This window comes from Syngnathoides biaculeatus, chromosome 4 (assembly GCF_019802595.1).
Source record: "Syngnathoides biaculeatus isolate LvHL_M chromosome 4, ASM1980259v1, whole genome shotgun sequence".
Classification (NCBI taxonomy): domain Eukaryota; kingdom Metazoa; phylum Chordata; class Actinopteri; order Syngnathiformes; family Syngnathidae; genus Syngnathoides; species Syngnathoides biaculeatus.
The window spans coordinates 17984166-18007843 of NC_084643.1; the positions used below are offsets into that span (position 1 = coordinate 17984166).

Consider the following 23678-nt stretch of genomic DNA (forward strand, 5'->3'; position numbering starts at 1 on the left):
AACTTAGCGGCTAATAACCAGTAATGATTAAATGCGTGCAAATTTCCCCGCTGATGAATGAGACTCAACTGTGACAGCCACAGCTTTATCCCGTCAGGTTGACCCCACGGGAGGTTAAAGAAGGAAAAATTTGGGTGCGTTTTCTCAGTTTTGGTGCAGAACAAGTCGGCATCCTGGCTTAGCTAGAACGAATGGTCTGTAATACTAAGCACCGGAGATGTCGGGGGTGGGGGGGTTGTCAAGGATGTTTCTTCTGTGTTTGGCTCTGGAAGCTGGCACATATCCAGATTTTGCTTGGATTTCAAATATAATCTTTTTTTCTATTTTTATTTTCAATTAATGGCCAAAATATATGTAAAAATAAAATTACTTCACATTGGAGGGTTTATTGTACATATGAATTTTGGAGAGAGTCTCCCTTTAATGAAAGTGTTCATGGTAGTTCATGGCAGCACCCCCCCCCCAGCTTGAAGATTGAGTGTATAAGTGAATTTAAAAGGTTTCCATTTACAAAAATATTACAGTGTTCTTGGATCAATTCACATCTTTATACTATACAGCTCAGTTATTAAATTAGGCAGGTTGAAGTGCTTTGCCTCATAGTTCTATTGTGTCCCTTTCATTTAGCAAAATTCCGTTTTAAAAAATATTACACACACCGCTCAGTAAGATGCAGTATATTTGTAAAACAGTGAAAAGTAGAATAAATGTATACCCAAGTGTCAACGAAGGGAAGCAGTCGATGTTATCTAATTACATTTTTCAGCTGTACTTAAAAAAAAAAAAAAAAAAAAAAAAAAAGAATTTTGAGTGCACGAGAACATCAGAGTTCGAATGACTTGAGGGGTCGTACAAATCCGACTTCGACCAAAATCAGCATAAAAAAATGCCTCGGTGGTCGACCAAATTCTGAGAGCCCAACCACCGAGTGAAGCTGAACCCATGTTGAATGCGTGGGCGAATCAAGCTGAGCGATCCCGAACACACACGGGATGGTGCTGAGAAAAGCTACTGGCTCCTCTGAGTAAAGTGGGCAGTAATGCTTGGGTTGCAATCACATGATAATCGCCGCCATTTCTCCAGACAAGCTAGGCATTGTAGATGACATCACCATGGCAACGGCCACAGACCCATGTGTAAGCGGCAGATGTTTTCTGCCTACTTTAATTTAGTCGATGATGTTGCCAAAGCTAAATATGTACAGAAGATCAAAATCTGTGAAGAGATCAATCCGTATACTATCCCCAACGACGTACTTTCAAAGGATCTGAAAGACTTCCCTGAAGTAGAATGTCCAGACACTAGAAATACACATCCTTACCGCTTACAAAATAATCAGAACAGACTTCCAAATAACCATTCGCCTTGAGTACTCGAGCTTCGGTTAGATCTGCACGTCGTATATTTGCAAGCCACTTATGTTGCCGTTTTTTTTTCCACAACTCCATTGTATCTTCTTCTTCACGCAATCTAATCTTTGGAACAGGGAAAAATCGCTTCCCGATGTCTCGGTTTCAACGATTTCCACATCCGTAGACGCAATAAAAATCTGGGATGATGACAATGGACAGCTGACTGTTTGTCTGCAACAATGGCGGTCAGGTACCCGGATGAACAAGCGTGATGTCACGTGCAACCTCGCCATAGTGTGAGCATGCACATTCGGAAGTGCGTCTCAAGATTTTTTATTTTTTCAATATTTTCTCTGCCATAGGCCCAAAGAAAGAGAGCGGTGCTAAAGAATAAAAATGTCATACAGTAAAAGGCATGTCGTGTTGCCAGAGGAGTGACTAGCATTATAAATCAAAAGACCACAGATAATAGAATAACTGGAGAAGCTCCTGGAGAATTATGAAGTCAAATCATGGAGGGTGACTTCAGCCACCACCACTAAAAAGATAAATGATACACATTTAAGTAGCTTTAAATTAATGCATTTTTTAAAATTCAAATACAGGGTGTACATGTTTTTATATAGAGAGGAATTAAAATAATATTTGGTGGTTGGGAATGGATTAAACTCTTTGACATTATTTCCTATGGAAATTTTTTTTTCAGATGTTGAACAAATCGGACTTAGAACACTTCACTAGAACAAATTGTGTTCGACCTCTGTGGTGCCGCTGTACAGACCCCCAACACATGGAGACAGACGCACCTCCCAGTTTGTCAGCTTCCTCGCCCTCCCTTCCTCCCTCCCAGTGGCAGGCATGATGGCGGAAATAGTGGCGTAGACGTCGGGACGAGCAGGAACATTGTATTACCCGCCTTCTTTTATTCTTTGTAAATAGTTATTTATTGATTCAGAGGGATATTTTTCGTATTGCACCACGATGACACGTTGGGTTCCTACTAAGAAGGAGAAGTACGGCGTGGGTAAGTTTTGCACACAAGGGGGCTGACGTTTGAAAGTTCGTCGAGTGAAGTCTGAGGAAAACAAACAAAAAAAATTTCCGTGATAAGAAGGGAGGAGAAGCCACGGTGGTGGTGTTTAAACGTGGTGAATGGAAAGAACTCCTTACAAATTACAAAAATTAACTTTAGTTATGGTTGTTTCCTCAGGCGCTTTGGAGAAAGATTCAGCATTTGAGTGGGCATGCCAACCATTCTTATATATAATCTCCCTGAGCCGACATGGAAGTAACTATAAACATGGTTTTTATATTTCGTTGAACGCCCCCCTTCACCTCCACGGCTCCTTACAGGGAGACACAAGAGAGACTGTAGTCGTGTGGTACTTAAGGAAAGAGTTAGCATAAGTTCGCCACTGTTTGGCAACACTTGGACTTTTACCTCTCCCTGTTTGGAACTTGACAAAGGTGTGGCCTCGATACCTGTGCCTGTACACTCTTCTGGTCCAAAACCTTCAAGGCACATCCCTGCAACTGTTGTCCGAATGAGAAATTCTTCTCAGTCAGCAAAATTACTTGATGCTCACACAGAGTTGGTTTTGTTGTGTTTTTCTGCAGAAAGTGTGTGTTTGTGCGCGCGCGTTGTGCAGCAGTAATGTTGCCTTTCAGAAGCGTGTTATGCATCTGTGCTGTTTGGACCCCAAAACGTGCGTACTTTGTCACTCCTCTCATTGATCGCCCTCTACTTATGCCATCCACTATCCTGCTCCTGTTTTCCCCTAATTGTATATTTAAGTATGGCGTTCACACAAGCATCACCAAATTATGGTGCGACATCACCTTGTGTTTAGCGATCAAAGTTGTTGAATTTGCATGATAATGCATTTAGGTACCAACTGGCCTGACTTTCAAAGATACTGTTCTTTTTGATTATGTAGTTAAAGCTGTTCACCTCACTTTTGCATAAAATAGAAAGGACAGGAATTACTAAAATTATTCTTAATCCCCAAAAGTCATCAATCCTTCCCCAACAGGTTATCTGATGAGTCAGATCTTGCTTGATTTCTGGATCTGCATTATAGATGAGAGAAGAGATTTCATTTGATATTATTATAGGATGTCTTGTGTAGGGAGGCCCCGTAGCTCAGTGGTTAGAGCACTGGTTTGGTAAACCAGGGGTTGTGGTTTCGTATGTCACTGGGGCCTCCACTCCCTGAGAAGGGTTGCGTCAGGAAGGGCATCCGGCGTAAAAATTGTGCCAAACATATGTGCGTTCATCTGAGATGACACGCTGTGGCGACCCCGAAAGGGACAAGCCGAAAGAAAACTTATAGGATATCTTGTGTAGGTGTATGGGAGCTGTGGTCAATTGAGCTTAAACTACTCTATGAAAGTGAACCTGCCTAAAATCACAATTTTCATCTTCCAATAGAGCACAGGAGTGCGGTATTGTTTACTGGTTCATTTTTGTATTTCCGTTGTACATGCCAAGGGTCACCGAAAAGAGAAAAAAATCTTACCATGATTGTAATCGTTAATACAATATGGGTTCAATATTTACTATTTTAATGTATTAATTAGCAACAATCTCATAATGGCTGAGGAGTTGCAGACAGATGACTGCAATGATCGTTTTTTTTTTAATTTCCTCTATCCATTGTTGCTTCAAAATAAAGCAAATTTACCCATTGTGTCTGGGATGGGCTCCAGCTCTCCAGTGACCCTTGTGAGGATAAATAAAACAGAAAATGGACAGATGGCAATAATCAAGGTTATTGTATAGATATTTATTCTGTTGATGTGCTTTTACATTTTTTGGCACTTTTCCCCAAGTGATGTAAATGATTATCAATAACCATCTAATTCATTCCCCATTTCCTGTTCTAAAGTGCATGTTAGCCTTGCCTGTACCTCATTGGTAGCTGGTGAGTTGGGTATAATAGCAAGCAAGGAGCCTTCCACTTTGTACCTGAACTGCGTAAACTGCAAAATGTGGATGTGGCTTTATTATTGTATTTTTTTAACAGTATACTGTACATAACAGCATCCTTCCTTTTTCATAACAACATTCTATTTTGGAGGTTTTATATTGGTGATAAAAAGATTTTGGTCCTAAACCCAAAAAGCACTTTTGTTCCATTTTTGGCCCAAACGTTTCAGTGGCCGAAACTTTGGTGCATCACTACATTATATGCTATAATAAAGAGTTGGACTGCAAAGGCAAGTTATCCCAACTAATTTCTTATCAATGACAAGGAACTAAAAGAAATAACTTTCGTAGGGAATAGCATATATAATTTTTTTAAAGTGGGACTGACATCCCTATAAACATTCTAAAATAGATATTGTAATGAAAAATACATATAACGGTATTCACTTCAATGTCTATACGAAAAAAAAAGTGAGCGGAGAGTGCGTCATCCATGCACAAAGTTGCGCAATTGAGTGTCGCCCGACATCCAAGTGGTCGCCATATTAGTCGCGTCATCTGTCCTTGACGTCAACGTCACTTCCGCCGTTGAAAATGCGCAGTGCCTGCTACTATGGAAGCCGAACAACAGAGATATTCACATTTTCACGACGCCCCTTCTGACACCGAAGCTCTTTTCGAAAAGGACAACACCACACAACCGAGTGAAGTTACCGGGACAATATTACACTATTGTTTCGAGCCCTCAGGGCAATATTACTTTATTGTTTCGAGCCATATTCAGATGATATCCTAAAGCATGTGACCTCATGTCTCACTATGATACAAGTGTAATACAGTATATCGCCAGTAAGCATAGTAAAATATGTGGGTTTTTCATTAATAATATACCAAAAACCATCCGTTTGACGACACTTGACCTTTAACGTTGGACCTTGTCTTGTGGGTGACAGTCCTTCTTATGGTGAAAGAAATGATCAGAATGTATATTAAAATAAACCTGTCTTTAGTGTTTCTCACCAGAAAATAAGGAAATTATTAAAACAACTATCTATCCATCCGTTTTCCAAAGCCACTTATCATCACAAGGGTCACGGGAGTGCTGGTCAGGAGCTATGAAATGTAAAAATAAAATATCCACTGATTGTGATGGGCCTGATATGGATGGTATAAAAAAAAAAAAAAAAAGGAATTGTGGGTATTGCAAATCTCGCACATTTGAAACTTACTGTTAAGAGACTGTATGTATGTCCTCAGTTGATGTACAGTATACTGTACTGTTTTATACAAATATTTTACTATGCTTACTGGCGATATACTGTATTACACTTGTATCATAGTGAGACATGAGGTCACATGCTTTAGGATGCATGCTTTCATTATCATGGTCTTTGTTTGCTTTCTTCCTGTGAGTCAGCTCAATCAGCTGTTAGTTCAGCGAGACTGATGATGAGCAACGACTCCTTAATATGGATTAAATGCACTTAACCATTTCAAATTACGGTGAACCCTAATGTATAGGCTTGGAGTGAGGATGCAATCAGTATGCCCACACGTGTCCAAACCCTCTCAAAAACACTGGCACCAGGACCCACGTTATGTGTTGAAATGAGCCTAACTACTGTATTTCCAGTCGGAATTTCACAACTTGCGCACCAGTTCATGCTCTTTCTGTGCCAGAGCGGTGATGTTCCACATCCCCAAAGCCACCTTCTGTTGATGGGGTTCTGATTGACTGGGTCCCCTTCGGCTGCTGCACAGCTCACACAGCAACCGACCTCGTTGGCCCCTCCTACAGGTGGTGAGCCAGTGGGAAGCCACATTGGTTTTTCGAGATATACGCAGCCAGGGCCCATTGGTGCATCCCCAGCCACCTTTGAGCCCCACCTACAGACCTGGTTCCAGAGGGTGTGCCCCGGTGACCTGTGTCTGGCCAAGGGAAAATTAGATTCATTGTTTATCTTTATAGGAGTTCCTTGAGCCATACTTTGTGTAGTCTCTCACCTACGACCTGTTTGCCATGTGCGACTTTGCTTGAGCACAAGACATCTTAGCTATAAGGATCATTGGGACACGCAAACCCCTCCACCACAATGAGGTGACAGCTAGAGGAGGAGAGTAAAATAAGAAAATCTAAAAATCCCTTTTACCATGGCCAAATGTAGAACACAGGTTAGTTTTGTGCCCATTTTATGTGCCATAAATTCTTGCTGGCTGGGACCAGCAGAATAGTGTAAAAATGGTTGTTACCTTAAACATGAGTTGTGCAGAGTTTACAGTCATCTCTTTCACCACTCTGCTTATGCCAATTGACAAGAAGAAATTGTTGAACCCTTGTAGCTAAATGAGCTAATAGACATCATTGCCACCGAATGTCGTGGAGGCAGACAAAGTAGTTTGGACAAAGAACGAATTGCACACAGTGCATGTCAACATAGGATGTCACAGGAAAAAGTGTGAAGTGAAATTAATGAAGTTTGTTATTCATCCAAACAGTTTGTGCATGTTAACAGAGTAATTATCACTTTAGGCCTCAACTCACTGAATTTGCATTAATGCATTTTCAAGATAAATGGGATGAGGTTCCTAATGCAGTGTGTTGTTAACCCTAAAGACTAACTCACTATAGAATGGCTTTGTCAAAAGTGTGACGGCATTTTGTTCATCAAGAAATGTACAGACATTGTTGGTAGTCATACATGTCCTAAAAGACAATACTCATATGTATAGTATTATAAGAGTGCAGGAGCCTGAGATACAAACGCTACAGAACTCATTTGTCTTTGAGATCAGTATGTGTCAAGGTTTTAAAACTCACTGTGAGAGAAGAATTAAATCTTCAGTGTTGTCAAGTTTTCATCTTCAGACTAATGGGTGATAACTTATGCTAGTCAAAGCATGCTGTGAAATCTAGCCTCCAGCGCATGCAAGTTAGGACAGATACCTGCTCATAGTTCTGTGTGCTTGACAGGTGGCATGCTCTTGCAGCTACCTCGAGTCATGACAAATATCTGTGCTGTGCTTTGTGGTTTAAATCTGCTTATACTTGTATATACTGCATGTGCTTGAATTCTCACTTGATGGTGACCATAAATTTGTAACAGTAGTGGTTTAAAAAGGACAGACAAAGATACCTACAGGGTAAAAGTTGAACAGAGTGACAGGAAAGTTAAGGGTTCATGAGTGAGTCAGCAGGGAGAAACTGAACCTACGGGGTGTACATATTGAAATAATAATAATAATGAGGTAATTAAGTCACACTCTTTTGAACATCGGCTAAAGCTACCTGACACCATTCTTCGGTCTTTTCACTAGACCTTTAAATTAAGGCATGATTACAACATCACAGTCTGGTGTTAGGAAAGGGAAAGAGAGGAACTAAATCAAAAGATCAAATGACAGATGCTCACTCTTTTACAAGGGGAGTTTTAACTTTGATCAATGTTTTATTGTGTCCTTTTAGCTATCTACAATTATGACCCCAGTGGTGATCTGGAACTATGTTTGCAGGTTGGGGACACTGTGCACATACTCGAAAAACTGGAAGGTAAGTGAAATCGAATACCCAAAAGGCCCTAACAGAGCTGTCTTTTCCATCTCTAAGCAAACTGCTTCAGGAAATAAAAATACCAGTAGATGTTAAGCTAACTGTTCTGTATAATACTGAAAATAACCTTGCAGTCTTCCACATTGTCCTCCTGAAGCCGAGATCGTCATTACTCCCACCGTCATTGTCTCTCTCGCCTCAGTGTAACATGATTCTTTGTTAATTTAAATCTCTTCAGGCTGGTACCGGGGATACACACTACGGGAGAAATTAAACAAGGTATGGATATCATGAGCACATAATTTTTCTCATCATATTGAAGGCTGTAAAATGACTGACCTTTTACCATGCCCAAATATTCTTCAAAAACCTTTTATGACTTTATGAGGGCTTATTAAGGGGACAAGTATGTTTATGATGACATGTGTTTCACAATAGTCTGGTAGCCAGCCTATAGCGCTCCACTGTGAGTCTGAAAATGTTATGTACACTCAGCTTTTTCTTCACCAGTGTGAAGTTATGGGTCATCTTGCAGAAATGCTCATTTTCACTCAAACATTTCTCACAATTAACACAATTAGCATATAAGTAGTTATCACAAACATTTGGATTTACAATTGAATTTAGATATTGTCATGCAAAGTCAAAGTCAATTTTGAAACAAATTATGCAATGTTGAGATTCGAATTAGAAAAAGGTCGCTTTACGTGTCAAATTGTTGACTTTTGCAGTTTGTATCGTCGAAATTTCGCTAACAAAGTGTTTCTTATCTACTTTGTTATTCGTGTAAACATTAAAAGAGACTTATTGTTGATTAGGGTTACACCAAAGTTCAGATTTGATATGTATCTATCTGACATGCAATTCAATTCACAATTAAATTTTTTCCTAAATAAATTACATTTAAAAAAAAAAAAAATATATATATATATATATATATATATATTCATTCTTTTCTTAAATATACAGTATGTATTTATTTCATTGATTTATATACAATATATTAGATATACTGTGGAGGCCCCGTAGCTCAGTGGTTAGAGCACTGTTTTGGTAAGCCAGGGGGTGTGGGTTCGTATCCCACTGGGGCCTCCACTCCCTGAGAAGGGTTGCATCAGGAAGGGCATCTGGCGTAAAAATTGTGCCAAATGTATATGTGCCTTCATCTGAGATGACGCGCTGTGGCGACCCCGAAAGGGACAAGCCGAAAGAAACATTAGATTTACTGTATAGAATTTATTGATATAATAAATACATTTGTCAGAGTAAACTGTGCCCGTGTTTTCTTAAGTGCCCCGCTTAAATTAATTTAGGGATGCTATCTTAACATGTTTGACAAGACTCATGACAAATAGTCTGGGTCTTGTTGACTACGTGACTTTCATCTTTGTTCTCAACCAGGCTGGAATGTCTGTGACCTATCTTTATGCTAAATATATAGCGTATATTTGTTTGTAGTTTGTTGCTCACACATGGTTAAGGAATTAGGTGATGTCATCACACTGGGTGTCTTTAAAATTCATTCCCTTAATATGCATTGTAAAATTGCAGGATTCAAGTTTTGCCAATTATCCACATTTCTTTTTCCTTCCAAAATGCTGAAGATGTGTACTGTTTATTCAAAGCAATTTAGAATTTTTTAAATAGTCAGGAGAGTCTTATGTATGTCTGAAAGTGATACAAATTTCCAAATATATAAAGAAGTTACCTCCCAAAAGTGGGATAATGCAAGAAATTAAAGACTCAGTAGATTAGTAAAGTTTTTGTTTCATTAAATGTTTTTAGTTAATGGTGCCACAGTGGAGGACTGGTTAGCTAATCTGCCTCACAGTTCTGAGTTCAATTCTGTTTTCTCCGGGTAGGCTGGTTTACTCCCACATCCCAAAAATATGCGTGGTCAGTTGATTGAAGACTCTAAATTGGTCGTAGGTTTGAATGGGAGTACGAATGATCGTTTATTACATATTGTCTGCCGACCAGTTCAGGGTGTACCCTGCCTTTCGCCGCAAGAGAGCTGGTATCGACCCCCAGCACACCCATGACCCTAGTGAGGGTAAGTGGTCCAGAAAATGGATGGGTGTTTTTAGTAAAGCACTAAAAACATGCAAAGACTGAACAATTTAGTGCTGAGTTGCTGAGATATTGTCCATCCATCCATCCATCCATCCATCCATCCATCCATCCATCCATCCATCCATCCATCCATCCATCCATCTTCTGAACCGCTTATCCCAACAAGGGTCAGAAGCATGCTGCTGCCCATCACAGATGTCTCCCCCCACCCCAACAAACACACCTACAGGCAATTTAGAGTCTTCAATCAACCTATCATGCATGTTTTTAGGAAAACTTTAATGTATAAGATGTCTTTTTGGTCATTTTACTGGGTTTTTAGATCAGCATTCTCTAAAACAGTGGTTCTCAACTGTTGTCACGCAAGGAACTGCATTTTTGTACTATTGCAAATTTGCGACCCAATTTTCAAGAGGTGGAGGGGGGATGGCATTGGCCTCCGCTGGGTGGCTAGTTGCCAGGGCACCTTGCTGAGGCCACCGGACCACCTTGGTCCACCTGGTGTGGGACGCCACCCATATACCGGGTGGGCCCTGTGCCCAATCCCGCTCTTGAATTGATTGGGTGAGGTCCTCACCCTCAGTGGTGCTGGGGCAGCAATTACACGACACTTCTGTCAGTCTTTGTCCAATTAAAACAGTGTCAATTCACTTGAATGTCTCCACACGCAAACACACCTGTGACTCTTTTACTGGGTGGTGGGCCACTCACTCGTTGCGACAAATACCTCATGAATATGCAAATTTGTTGTGCATCGCCTCATTTATACTCTCGTCCTGTAGATTTATAATTCACGTAGTCAATCGCACCACAGTTTATTTGTACAACCGGGATCAGGACCCCTGTCCTGCATGCTTCTACTCCTGTCCTTGTCCTGTCCTTCCCTCACAAGGTGTAGTGCTACAGTCCCATGCAACACTCATATTCATTGTTTCATGGTTGTAGATATGTAATGCTTTATTTTTATCATCCTGTTTGCAATTAGTGGTTTGTCTATTGTTTTCATTTCTCACTCTCCTCTATAAACTTTGTTCTGTTCAACTTAAGGTCATACTATTTATGAAAATTGCTCAACATATGCAAATTAGGATTTGTCAGTTTCTTTATATTAGTGATCCATACTTCATGTCTCCAAGAAAACTTTAGTGTCATCTATATTTACACGTTCTAGTTGGATACCAGTCTACAGTATAAGTATTGGTTCAAAGTCGACCTTTAGTGACGAGGGAATTGCAACCATCAGGATGAAAATGTACAGTCCACAGATTTTTTTTGAGTAGTGGCAGTGATTGTTGTTAAAATAAAAAAAATCATTTATTTTAGGTTCATTAAAGTGATCATTAAAATGAAATCATTCAACTAATTTTTTTCTTTCCACAGGGAATTTTTCCATCTTCTTATATCCACTTAAAGGAGGCTTCAGTTGAGGGAATAGGGTAAGATCTCCTTTCAGTAAACATCTAATTATCTAATCATACACTTTGCTTTTTTGTTTGCTGCATCGTTGGTGACATAAGTACATTTATAATTATTTTAACTGTAGGTTCAGAAGTGCTTTTCTTGGCTGTGAAAGGAAACTATTCATCTATTTATCATGTATACAATTGCTCCTTTGCCTGTTCAAATTATACGATATGCTTTCTGAGCAATGAGCCACTTTTCCAATATTCTATTATTCTGCTTTTGTGGCTGGTAGCCAGCAGGAAATAATTATTCCAGCAGATTTACCATTGGTGCAGGAGCTTGGGGCTACTCTGAGGGAATGGGCACAGATATGGCACAAGCTCTTTGTGGTAAGTCCACTGTATGCTGTCTCTGCACACATTTGGATGCACTAAGAGTAAATACCTGTCTATTTTAGTAATAGAAGATTGTTTTGTTGCTTTGAAAGTTGCTGTGTTACAAGTTAATAAATTTCTGTTTGACAGACGAACAAAGCCTCCCAGTTCCGGAGTGTTCAGCAGATGGCCTACAGTCTTATAGAGTATCGATCACAGATAGTGTCTGGAACACTACCCAAGGATGACCTTGTAGAACTAAAAAAGAAAGTCACTGCCAAGATAGACTATGGAAACCGGTATGAATCATGTTGAATTACTGTCCTACAATAATTTGGCACTTTGAAACCATTGTAAAGTTTATATGCTTGATTTATAGCAGTAAAATAATCTGTTAACCCATTTCGTACGGTGGTGGTCAGGATTCTGGGGTTGGATCTGGTTGTGCGAGATGAAGCTGGAAACACACTGGATCCTGACTGCACAAGCACTGTCAGTCTGTTCCGTGCCCATGAGATTGCCTCCCGTAGTATTGATGACAGGATACAAGAGGAGAAGGCATAAGGATTTTTTGTTGATATTTGTCTCTAGAGCTGTAGAAAGATTCTGTTTTAGCTAATATGTATGGGTTTTCTGTTTTATGAAATTGTTTTTTTTTTGTTTTTTTTTGCAGACACGGTTGCAGAATCTGGAAATGAGGCGCCAGCCTTTGTTTAGCACTGTCCACACCTACAGTCTGCTCATGAACCTGAAAAACTTTGTGTGCAACATTGGCGAAGATGCTGAGCTGCTCATGTCTCTTTATGACCCAGATCAGTCAGAATTTATCAGGTTAGCTATCGCCGAACTGTATAGTGTATGCAAAGGCTATTTTTGATTTAATGTACAATAATAACAAGCAGTAGATATTAATTGTTTTTAATGGGATAAAATGTGTCAAATCTGATGAGTTAGTGACTTAGAATGTAAAATTTGACTGGAGTGTAAAACTCCTTTCAAATGAAAATGAAGATATATTTTATTGTTAATATTTTAGTATTCAAAACTGTTTCTTCGCTTAGATTTTAGAGTACATTCTTATCACCTTTAAAAAGCATGGATGCAGTATGTACATAATTTGATGGAAAAACCGCTTCTAGAATATCAGCAAAATTTTCTATTATGGGTTTAATTTAATCATTCTAATATAGTTAAAAGGTACTACAATACTGTTATGGACTAAATCTTCAACAGTCTACACCTTATGTGGACAACAACCACACGATTATGATGAATATACAGTATAACGTTGTGGGAAAATGAATCAGCAGGGCACAACTACTGTTTGTTCCAGCTTCTGGCAGTGATGATCTTTCATACACATTGTGGGGGGAAAAAAATGCATATTTTTTTGTAGCTTTGTCTGTATTTCAATATTCAAAAAAATCAAATAATACCCTCTTTTCACTTAAAGGAGACTTTTTTTTTTTTAACAAATTAAAAAGTTAACAGTTGTCGTAAGAGACACACCCTCATTTCAAAGCGGCAGTCATGGTCGACGGTGCCGATGAAGCTATGGCTTTACGTTTACCATGAGGGCCGAGGACGGATTTGTTTTGAGACTGAATCAGAGCTACACGTTCAAAGTACAATGCAAGTGTCAAAGCCACTCAAGCCCCACTAAATCACAAAAAGCCATACTCTCCTCGTGTGCAAGTCTTTTTTTCTTTTTACACACATGGCTCGCATGCTGTCAAGGCGGGCCTATTCTCCTGTCTTCTGACATTCTCCCATGCGCAACTCCCCTTGAGGTGTGACTCATTACACAGAAACAGACACATAATATACTGTACCTTATATAATTATTTAAAGAATCTGTATACTACTGATATGCATACTGTAGATCTATGTCAATAGCATCTGGGTGAATTTATTGTCGAGTAAAGAAATGTCTTCCAGACATCATCTTGGTGAGAGTGCAAGTAATATTTAGGTCTCCCTGGTCCTGGAGTTGCCACGACTGCGCAGTCAAGATGACATCTCCACCAGTGAGATAGGTCGTTTAGTCTGGGGGAATGCGCTCGCCACCAGATATGAGAGGGAACGCCCACACCTCAAGATTATTCCATTTTGAGTGCATATGTGGCCAGAAGATGGCCAAATGATAGAATTAAGAGGATGGCAGGATGGGCACAGTCACAAAAGTGCAGAGCTACATGCCTTTTATGACAAAGCTAACGGGAGAATATGTATACCGTTCTTTCAACGTGTTAATGTGCTTAGTGTAGAACGCAGAATTAACAGCCTTCCAAACTTTGTTCAAGAGCCAGGAGATGAGAATTCTATAGCTCCTTTATTGAACAATTGAAGTAGAGTGAAACTGTAAACAGTGAGAAGAAATTTACAGCTCTTGGTGAGTTGTCCATTAAGCCTGTACTGTACATAAATAAAATGTATGAAAATACCAACCCAAACTAACAGTGTTAACCAATTGAAAATACTTTCTACTTATGAACGGGTGAACAGATATTACAATAAGTAATATAACAAAAGCACAAGTACTAAACACACCCCTTTGAAAAGATACCGGCCCATGCTGACTTACAAATAGCCTAGTCAATTACTGAATTCAACAAACAACCTCCTAGAACAGAGAGAAGGCAGAGGATGAGCAGCAGTTGATCAACAACCTCTTTTGAAGCACGAACTATCCCCCTCCAAAAAAAAAAAAATACAGCTAATATGCAAACCCAACTCTAATGAAGTTGGGACATTGTGTTAAACAAATAAAACCTCAATACTATGACGTGTAACTCATATTTAACCTATAATTAATTGAATACACAACAAAGACAAGATGTTAAATATGCAAACGGCTAAGCTTTTCTTTTGGTAAAGGAAATGGGTTTGTATTACTTAACCAGATAAACCCCGCCATGCTCCTCCTCCCTCCTGTCGCTCCCCATGACGACACATCTAATTACTGTATTCCCCGCACTATATGGCGGACCTAAAAGCCTTTCATTTTCTCAAAAGCTGATGGTGCGCCTCATAATCCGGTGCACCTTATATATGGATCAATATCGAGGCTTTAGTGCAGCTCCGTCTAATGGATGCATAAAGTAACCCCAGCCTCTATTGTAGCATCTATTCTATGCACTTATAGCGCGGTGCGCCTTATATATGAAAAAAAGTTTTAAAATAGGCCATTTATTGAAGGTGCGGCTTATAATGCGGTCAACCTTATGTTGCAGAAAATACGGTACAAATCACACTTGGACACATCACTACCTCAAAGACTAGTAATTGATTGAGCTATAGCAACAACACACAACACGTCAATAGTGGGGTCTCTGCAATACATTTTTGCGATGCAACCCCTTCAGACTTATGTGATTTCCAAATCTCTGTAAACGCAGTAAAAGTGTTTGAATGTAATTCAATGTCTCAGTTTGGGGCGGGGAAACTACCAGGGACAGCGGGGAGCATACTTATATGGTGGATATAATGAGCTTGTATTTGGACCCAGAAAGGTCACGCGAGTTGATGACTTTTTCGATTAGTCAGCTCGACTATCATCACCTTAGCATCAACTTAAGAAAAAACAAATTCTAAAGTTGTTCAAACCCTAATTGCCACACACAAATACACTACTGTTGTGTCACAGTCAGTGAAAAAATAAATCGTTCTTACAGTTGGAAATAGGTATCGCACAAAAAAATAGTATAGATGTGTAAGTTCCCACCAGATACCAAAAGATTTGAGGTATTCAAGCCACTCAAAAGTCAGTGCCAACATATAGCCACTTTAAATTCGAATATAAAAATACTCATGATGTATTTGCCAACATTTGCGTCACAAAGATAATTCGTAGTTTACGGAAATTACTGATGATGACTTGTTAAGCTATGTTTATCAATATGTTTAAAAATACACCAGTTGCAGCCTGCGTTTTTCACCTGCGTCAAAAGCCGTGGGTGTGTGTGCTCATTCTTGTGTGTATGAACTATGTTCTCTCAGTTCATTTTCATTCATAAAGTGGTCCCACTAGCAGCACGGTTGAGCAGCTGGAAAGCTGGGCCTTACAGTTCTGAGGACCCGGGTTTAATCCCAGCCTCTCTGTGTGGAGTTTGCATGCGCTTCCCGTGCCTGCGTGGGTTTTCTCCGGTACACCGGTTTCCTCTCACTTCCCATAAACATGCAACATTAATTGGAGTCTCTAAATTGATCCGAGGTATGATTGTGAGTGCGGCTGTTTGTCTCAATGTGCCCTGCAATTGGCTGACAACCATTTCAGGGTGTACCCTGCCTCCTGCCCGTTGACACCTGGGATGGGCTCCAGCACTCCCGTGACCCTCGTGAGGATAGACGGCTAAGAAAATGGATGAATGGAAGTGGTCTCACTACCAAGTGGTTTTGTTTTCCCTCCGTTTCCTAAAAAGCTTCAGTTCGGCACTACCTGGAGCCACTACCTAGCCACTGCTGGATCGGAAAGAGAGCCCCACTGCTGGGTGAGCCTACATTTCTGTACAGCCCAAGTGAAGGATATTACCATGATGTACATTTGAAGTATCCATGGTCAATTCGTCCTGCATTTCATGTTAGTTTAATTCGCTATCCAGCTAACTTCTTGATCAGTGTACTAATCACAGTTTGGCTACGTGGCCATCAGGTGACATCGCTAGCTCAGACAAGGGCCACAACTAGTCAATTGGAGGCCAGAGGCAAACACAGTTACGCTTTCTTTCAATTTTGACAAAAGCTGAGTTTTGTAATTCAGGGCACATTTCACTGATTTTGAAATCAATTCTGAATATCTGATAGTTTCAAGTAGCCTACAAATATTTTCCACCAAGGATTTAGAATATTGTTATCAATTAGAAAGTGTGAATTTAAGAAAATTCTCCCATTTTCTGAGTGAGGGAGAGTACTGAGGATCCATGTTGAGAATTATTGTATAACTGAAACATCTTAACACATTTACTGTAATTAACAAACAACATTTACTGTACAGTAGTTTATAACGTAACTGTTTTTATGCTCTCATATTGGTGATCAACTGGATCACCTGCGTCACCATCCACTATCATTTTTTTTTTTTTTTTACAAAAATATTTTAAGGAATTTATTAATATTTATGATTAAAATGTAATGATTATGCGTGCGGTTGAACAGTATACACTTTTTTTTTAATCTGTACTCCAATAACTGGTCGGCAACTCGTGTTTCGCCTCACAGTTGTGAGGACTAGGGTTCAAATCCCAGCCCCGCCTGTGGGGAATTTGCATGTTCTCCATGTGCCTGTGTGGGTTTTCTTCGGGCATTCCGGTTTTCTCCCAAATCCCAAAAACATATATTAATTGGACACTCTAATTTGCTCTAAGGTGTTAATGTGAGTGTGACTGATGTCTGTTTCCATGTGCCCTGTGATTGGCTGGCAACCAGTTCAGGGTGTACCAGGTTAGGGTTGTGCCTGATGATAGCTGGGATAGGCTACAGCACTCACTCCTGTGAGGATAAGCGGCTCACAAAATGGATGGATTGATACTGCAATAACTGTCCCATGTTAATGTCTGTGACAAATTTTTCAAAACTGAAATGAAGACAAATTTGGACAAATTGTTGTGGAAGTGAACTTCTTTAGGTTGGCAGCGTTGCATCAGTATGTGTGTTTTTTGTTTTTTTTTTTTTTTTAATACGATTCCTAAAGTGGCTCTTGTTTAAATTTATGCAGCGAGAACTTCTTGGTCCGGTGGGACAGTATGGGGATGCCTAAAGAAATTGAAAAACTCAACAATCTGCCAGCACTCTTCACGGTAACCATATCCACTGACTATTCCTTTAGCTTAAGACTGAAATGATCTAAAACTCTTCTGAAATCTGTGACAGGAATGACACTACTGAATAGCTCCTCATTTCCTTGAAAGTTTAAATGAGGTCCTATTTTTCACAAATCACAATTTTAATGTAGGCCTATTTACAGCTGTTTTTGGTCATGGCATTCAAACAAAAACAATATTGCATAATCCTTCATTTGACATCTAAAGGGTATGATCAAACATTTAATACCCAAATCTTTTCAAATCAAATTATAACGCATTTAGCCTAAAAAAAATCATTCAAAAGATGAATCCATACATACTATATTTATATTTCTGTGGTTTTCACCACCTAATATTAATTACTTGCACTTTAGCTTCTCCAACTCTTAAACTACTGTTTTTCCACTTCATCTGCCCCAAGAAATCTATTGTGTTTTGTGACTTTTTAAATCCAGGAGCTTAGCAGGAGTGACCTGATGAGGCAGCGTCTCTTCCTGGTGTGTCAGATCATAAGAGTCGGAAGCATGGAGCTGAAAGAGGGGAAGAAACAAACGGGCGGACTCAGGAGACCATTTGGTGTGGCTGGTAAGATGCGTTTTCTGGATCATGCAATCTAGTACTGTTTCTGTTTGAAATAAATGAAATTGTAATTTCTTTATCCTGCAGTACCTTTTGATTTCTGATGTCTCATCTGTAAATTAAAGGATCCATGTACCGAATTCAATGGCAACCCTTCTTTTTCTGACCTACAAAATACTGAATGATGTCTGGAAAGGACTTGAGCAACAATCTTTTTTTATTTGATGTGATGATTTGACAATTTGTTAAGAAATGCATTGTTCTCAGGTAATGGAGTAAAACTGCAGTCAAAAAAAGTGTAACTCAAAAGTCACATTATTCTTTTCTGCTAGGAAAATAGAATACATTTCAAAAAGAGCTGGGTAGAATATACAGTTCTGAAGCATCATACTTTTATAAAATGGAGGTCAGGAGCACTCTGTGGAATATTCTAGCTGGATGTTATGTCAAATTTGAGGATGGAAAAAAAGAACATAAGTTATTAGTGTTAAGGGGAAAAAGTATTTCAGTTGTCCTAAATACTTTCTTTTTAAACACTAGTAGACTTCTTCTTTTCCTTTTGGCTTGTCCCGTTAGGGGTCGCCACAGCATGTCATCTCTTTCCATCCAAGTCTATCTTGTGCATTCTCCTCTCTAACACCATTAGTCTTCATGTCCTCCCTCACAACATCCATCAACCTTTTCTTTGGTCTTTTTTTTCACTCTTTTCATCCTCAGCACCCTTCTAGCAATATACTCACTCTCTCGCCTGTGGACATGTCCAAACCATTGAAGTCTGCTCTCTCTAACCGTGTCTCCAAAATATTCAACTTTGGCTGTCCCTCTAATGAGCTCATTTCAAATCCTATCCAACCTGCTCACTCCAAACGAGAACCTCAACATCTTCATTTCTGCTACCTCCAACTCTGCTTCCTGTTGTTTTTTCAGTGCCACCGTCTCCAATCCTAGTGAAGAGATTTCTGTCACATAGAACACCAGGCACCTTCTGCCAACTGTTCCACCCCGCTTGGACCCGTTTCTTCACTTCCTTACCACACTCTCCATTGCTCTGTATTGTTGACCCCAAGTATTTGAAGTCATCCACCCTCGCTATCTCTTCTCCCTGGACCTTCACTCTTCCTCCTCTGCGCCTCTCATTCACCCACATATATTGTTTTACTTCGGCTAATCTTCATTCCTCTCTTTTCCAATGTGTACCTCCATCTTTCTAATTGTTCCTCCGCCTGCTCCCTGCTTTCACTGCAGATCACAATATTATCTGCGAACATCTTCATCCATGGGGATTTCAGACTAACCTCATCTGTCAGTCTATCTATTATGACCGCAAACAGGAGGGCACTCAGAGCGGATCCCTGATGAAGTCACACCTCCACCTTAAAGTGGGACTGACATCCCGATAAACATTCTAAAATAGATATTGTAATGAAAAATACATATAACAGTATTCACTTCAATGTCTATACGGGAAAAAAAAAGTGAGCAACGCGTCTTCCATGCACAAAGTTGCGCAATTGAGTGTCCCTCGACATCCAAGTGGTCACCATATTAGTCGCGTCCTCTGTCCTTGACGTCATCGTCACTTCCGCCGTTGAAAATTCGCAGTGCCTGCTACTATGGAAGCCGAACAACAGAGATATTCGCATTTTTCCGACGCCCCTTCTGACACCAAAGCTCTTTTCGAGAAGGACAACACCACACAACTGAGTGAAGTTACTGGGGCAATATTACACTATTGTTTCGAGCCCTCAGGGCAATATTACACTATTGTTTCGAGTCATATTCAGATGATATCCGATCACAGCCAAACTGCATCCCGTCCGATCCACTCCCGCGGCGGAGATGAGCCATCGTGGCTCATCGCAGCCAGCTGGTGTGGCTTATGACAGAGCCGAGCGGTGCTGCTTTAGTCACAGTCAAGCCGGGGCGCTTTATGCGCGCACGCGACTGAGTAACGCATTCTCGGCTGGGTTCTTCAGAGCCGCACCCGTCGCAAAGCCCAACGCGCTGTGTTCGCAGAAGCTGTGACTGCCGAACGCGGCGCCTCAGCCGGTGTGGCTGTGTTTCGGTGCCCATGGTGGCAGACAAGGAGGAGGTGGAGCCTAGGTATGTTGCTTTTAGGGGTATGTTCAAAGTCGTAGCAGTACGCGATGGACACTATCGAGACACTGTTGGCTGGGCGACGTGCACATTGACACATTTCATACGCGGATCTTTTGTTACGTTATGAAAGAGACCGATTACGTGGTCCGCCCAAAACTATAATTTTTTTTTCGTAGTTGTATGCGCACATCAAGACATTTCATACGCGGCTCTTTTGCTACATTATGAGAGAGTCCGATTACGTGGTCTGCCACAAACGATTATTTTTTTTTGGAGCTGTATTTACACCTACCTGTTATTTGGAACCCACGAAGCTCTCATCCTCTGCATCCGTGCAATCCATTTTTTACAATGAACAGGGTCTCTTTCAAACTTATGAATGGTAATTCCATTCTCCTGAGTGTTCAAGCAACCTCCAACAATGCAATGAGCCGGCATTTTGGCTAACACGAAGGAACAACGAGCTACCTTCCCGGAGGTAAAACTAATGGAAACAAACAAGTCCACTAGGGGGCGCCTCTGTCCTGTACGTCACTTCCTGCTCTTTTTCGAAAACAAATCCCTCGAGAGGATTTTCATGGCGGGAGTTACAAAAAGCTGTATACCTCAATATCATGTTTTGTGGTGAAAAAACACATGGGACCATATTGGCTGTTGGGTTTTCATTAATAATATGCCAAAAATAATCCGTTTGACGACACTTGACCTTTAAGTTCTTCTGACACACCTACGGCAGATCTCACGGCTGTTCTGCTGCCCTCATACATGTCCTGTACCATTCTAACATATTTCTCCGCCACACCGGACTTGCGCATGCAGTACTACAGTACTACAGTTCCTCTTGGTACTCTGTCATGGGCTTTCTCTAGGTCTACAAAGACACAATGTAGCTCCTTCTGACCTTCTCTGTACTTTTCCTTGAGGATCCTCAAGGCAAATAATGTGTCTGTGGTACTCGTTCTTGGCATGAAACCATACTGTTGTTCGCAGATCCTTCTGTCCTGAGTCTCGCCTCCACTACTATTTCCTATAACTTCATTGTGTGGCTCATCATCTTTATTTCGCTGTAGAATCCATAGTTCTGAACATCGCATTTGTTTTTAAAAATGGGAAGTAGCACACTTTCCTCCATTCTTCTGGCATCTTCTCTCCCGCTAGTATTCTATTGAATAAGTTGGTCAAAAACTCCACAGCCACCTCTTCAAATTGCTTCCATACCTCCACTGATATCTCATCAGGACCAACTGCCTTTCTATTTTTCATCCTGCTCAGTGCTTTTCTAACTTCCACGTTACTAATCATTGCCATTTTTACTGTTTAGGTCTAATCACTTCAAATATTCCTTTTCAATGCTCTGGGAATAAAATCCCACATTAGTGGGAAATAAAAATCCACTCAGCTCAACAGTTAAAAAAAAAAAAAGTTTTTATGAATATCAAGGACAATTACCATACTATATATTAATTCTTAGTAGGACACATGAAGACAAGCCAAAAGGGATGTGCTTGCTTACAGTGGCCTCCTCATTCATCACTCTATTTGTGTATTGTGCCTTACCATGTGCTACATTTTTACCACTGGCCATACATGAAAAGATTGCATAGCCTTGTGAAAAGTTGTTTAAAAAAAATAGTTACCTTGAAAACGCCTACATTTGATTACTGTAGAATGTCTGTTAGTGCCAGTTGCTGTAATAGAATAGGGCCAAATAGTGGCTCAATACATTTTTGAGAGTATTAATTTTCTGCAAAGAACTTAGTGTTCTCTCATTTAAAGCGTGGGTTAATTTACAAAAATAACTGCGTTTAATGAAATCTGTGTAGTATAATTTGATTTTGCTTTTTTCTTTTTTTCATTCGTTCATTCATTTTTTTGTCTTTTCCTTGACAGCATGTTTTTTCGTTTGCAGTAGGTTTTTTGTTACTTGTTTTAAGGGTATTAAACCCCTAACCACACAATTGATAAACCTTTCTCTAACAGGTGTTAATTTTCTCACATTTCTGTTATTTGAACATAAAGTTCAAAACTTTGTCGATTTAAAAAAAAAAAAAAAAAAAAAAAAGTACACGACTATATTCTGTAATAATACCCAGGATCAAAACCTGAGGCCAAAACATCCATCCATTTTCTGAGACGCTTATCCTCACAAGGGTCACGGGATTGCTGGAGTTTATCGCAGCTATCATCAGTCAGGAAGCGGGGTACACCCCGAACTGATTGCAAGCTCATCGTAAGACACATAGAGACAAACACCAGAAACAATCGTACTCACAATCACTTCTAAATGTAATTTAGAGTCTCCAATTAATGCATGTTTTTGGGGACTTGGGAGTAAACTGGAGTGCCTGGAGAAAACCCACGCAGGCACGGGTAGAACATGCAAACTCCATACAGGCGGGCTGGGGTTTGAACCTCTGTTGCCCCACCGTGCTGCCCAACAACATTTATTTGAGAAATAAATATCAGAATCAGAATTGGCTTTATTGGCCAAAATTAGATTTTTTTTTTTTTTTTCTGGCAGTCGGTGCCGCCCTGGTACAAAATTCATTCAGAATAAAGAACAAAGAACAACATAGCAACAAGAACAAAGAACAACAGACATTTCTGTTTATAGGAAGGATTCCTTATAAGAATCGCGCAAGATGTAAAATCTTCATCTAGAACAGGTAAGAGATAAGTGTGTTTTGTCCCACTTTGTGTTAAGCTTGTACAGAGCGCCTTTACCAGACAAGTGAAATGGCAATTGTACAAAGGGAGCAGTTTAAAGTGAAGAAAATATAATACAAAATATATTTTAAAATAAATACATATATAGTGCCTGCCCTGTGAACGTATTCAGCCCCCTTGAACTTTTCAACCTTTCGCCACATTACAGGCTTCATAGATATAACATTTTCTTTTTTTTATCAAGAATCATCAAGTGGGACACAGTTGTGAAGTGGAACGTAATTTATTGGATATTTTATGCTTTTTTAACAAATAACTGAAAAGTGTGGCATGCAATATTATTCAGCCCCTTTACTTTCAGTGTAGCAAACTCACTCCAGAGGTTCAATGAGTATCCGAATAATCTAATGTTGACTGATGATGCTAAATAGAATCCACCTGTGGGTAATCAAGTCTCCGTATAAATGCACCTGCTGTGCGATCGTCTCAGGATTCTGTTTAAAGTGCAGAGACAATCATGAAGACCAAGGAGCACACCAGGAAGGTCCAAGATACTGTTGTGGAGAGGTTTAAAGCCGGATTTGGATACGCAAATTTTTCCCAAGATTTAAACATCTCTAGGAGCACTGTGCAAGCAATCAAATTGAAATGGAAGGAGTACCAGACCAGGTCCCTCTAAACCAGCGGTCGGCAACCTTTGACACCGAAAGAGCCATTTGAACCCGGTTTCCACGGAAAAGAAAACACTGGGAGCCGCACATCTAAAATGAAGGAAAAAAAAAACTTCTACTACTTTACCGCAGCATGTTTCTCCATTGGCTTTGCCGGGCTTGAAAGTCGCTCAAAATAGAC

At 40.0% G+C, this 23678-nt stretch overlaps 1 protein-coding gene and 1 long non-coding RNA gene across 8 annotated transcripts in view; one reads left to right on the plus strand and one right to left on the minus strand.

Moving 5' to 3' along the window:
- The first annotated feature begins 2123 nt into the window (after positions 1-2123).
- dock5 (dedicator of cytokinesis 5) overlaps positions 2124-23678 on the plus strand; it is a 59062-nt gene continuing 37507 nt past the window's right edge. For 2 of the 6 annotated variants that reach the window (XM_061815953.1, XM_061815952.1), the window contains exons 1-10: positions 2125-2376; positions 7745-7828; positions 8067-8107; positions 11282-11337; positions 11598-11694; positions 11830-11978; positions 12102-12237; positions 12353-12510; positions 17393-17474; positions 17936-18065. In XM_061815953.1, the coding sequence (XP_061671937.1) occupies positions 2334-2376; positions 7745-7828; positions 8067-8107; positions 11282-11337; positions 11598-11694; positions 11830-11978; positions 12102-12237; positions 12353-12510; positions 17393-17474; positions 17936-18065 (976 nt within the window). In that variant the 5' untranslated portion in view covers positions 2125-2333. Of the gene's footprint in view, positions 2377-7744; positions 7829-8066; positions 8108-11281; positions 11338-11597; positions 11695-11829; positions 11979-12101; positions 12238-12352; positions 12511-17392; positions 17475-17935; positions 18066-23678 lie in introns of those variants that run through there. The other 4 variants (XR_009794467.1, XM_061815951.1, XM_061815954.1 and 1 more) reach the window with 3 other exon arrangements.
- On the minus strand, positions 4178-8242 carry LOC133498809 (uncharacterized). Of its 2 annotated transcripts, XR_009794469.1 has the most exons (4): positions 8168-8242; positions 7956-8086; positions 6286-6386; positions 4178-6210 (listed from the first exon to the last, which is right to left on the minus strand). It is a non-coding gene; the product is annotated as an uncharacterized LOC133498809 (long non-coding RNA). The 2 variants fall into 2 exon arrangements; XR_009794468.1 differs by lacking the exon at positions 8168-8242 and having other exon boundaries at positions 7956-8107.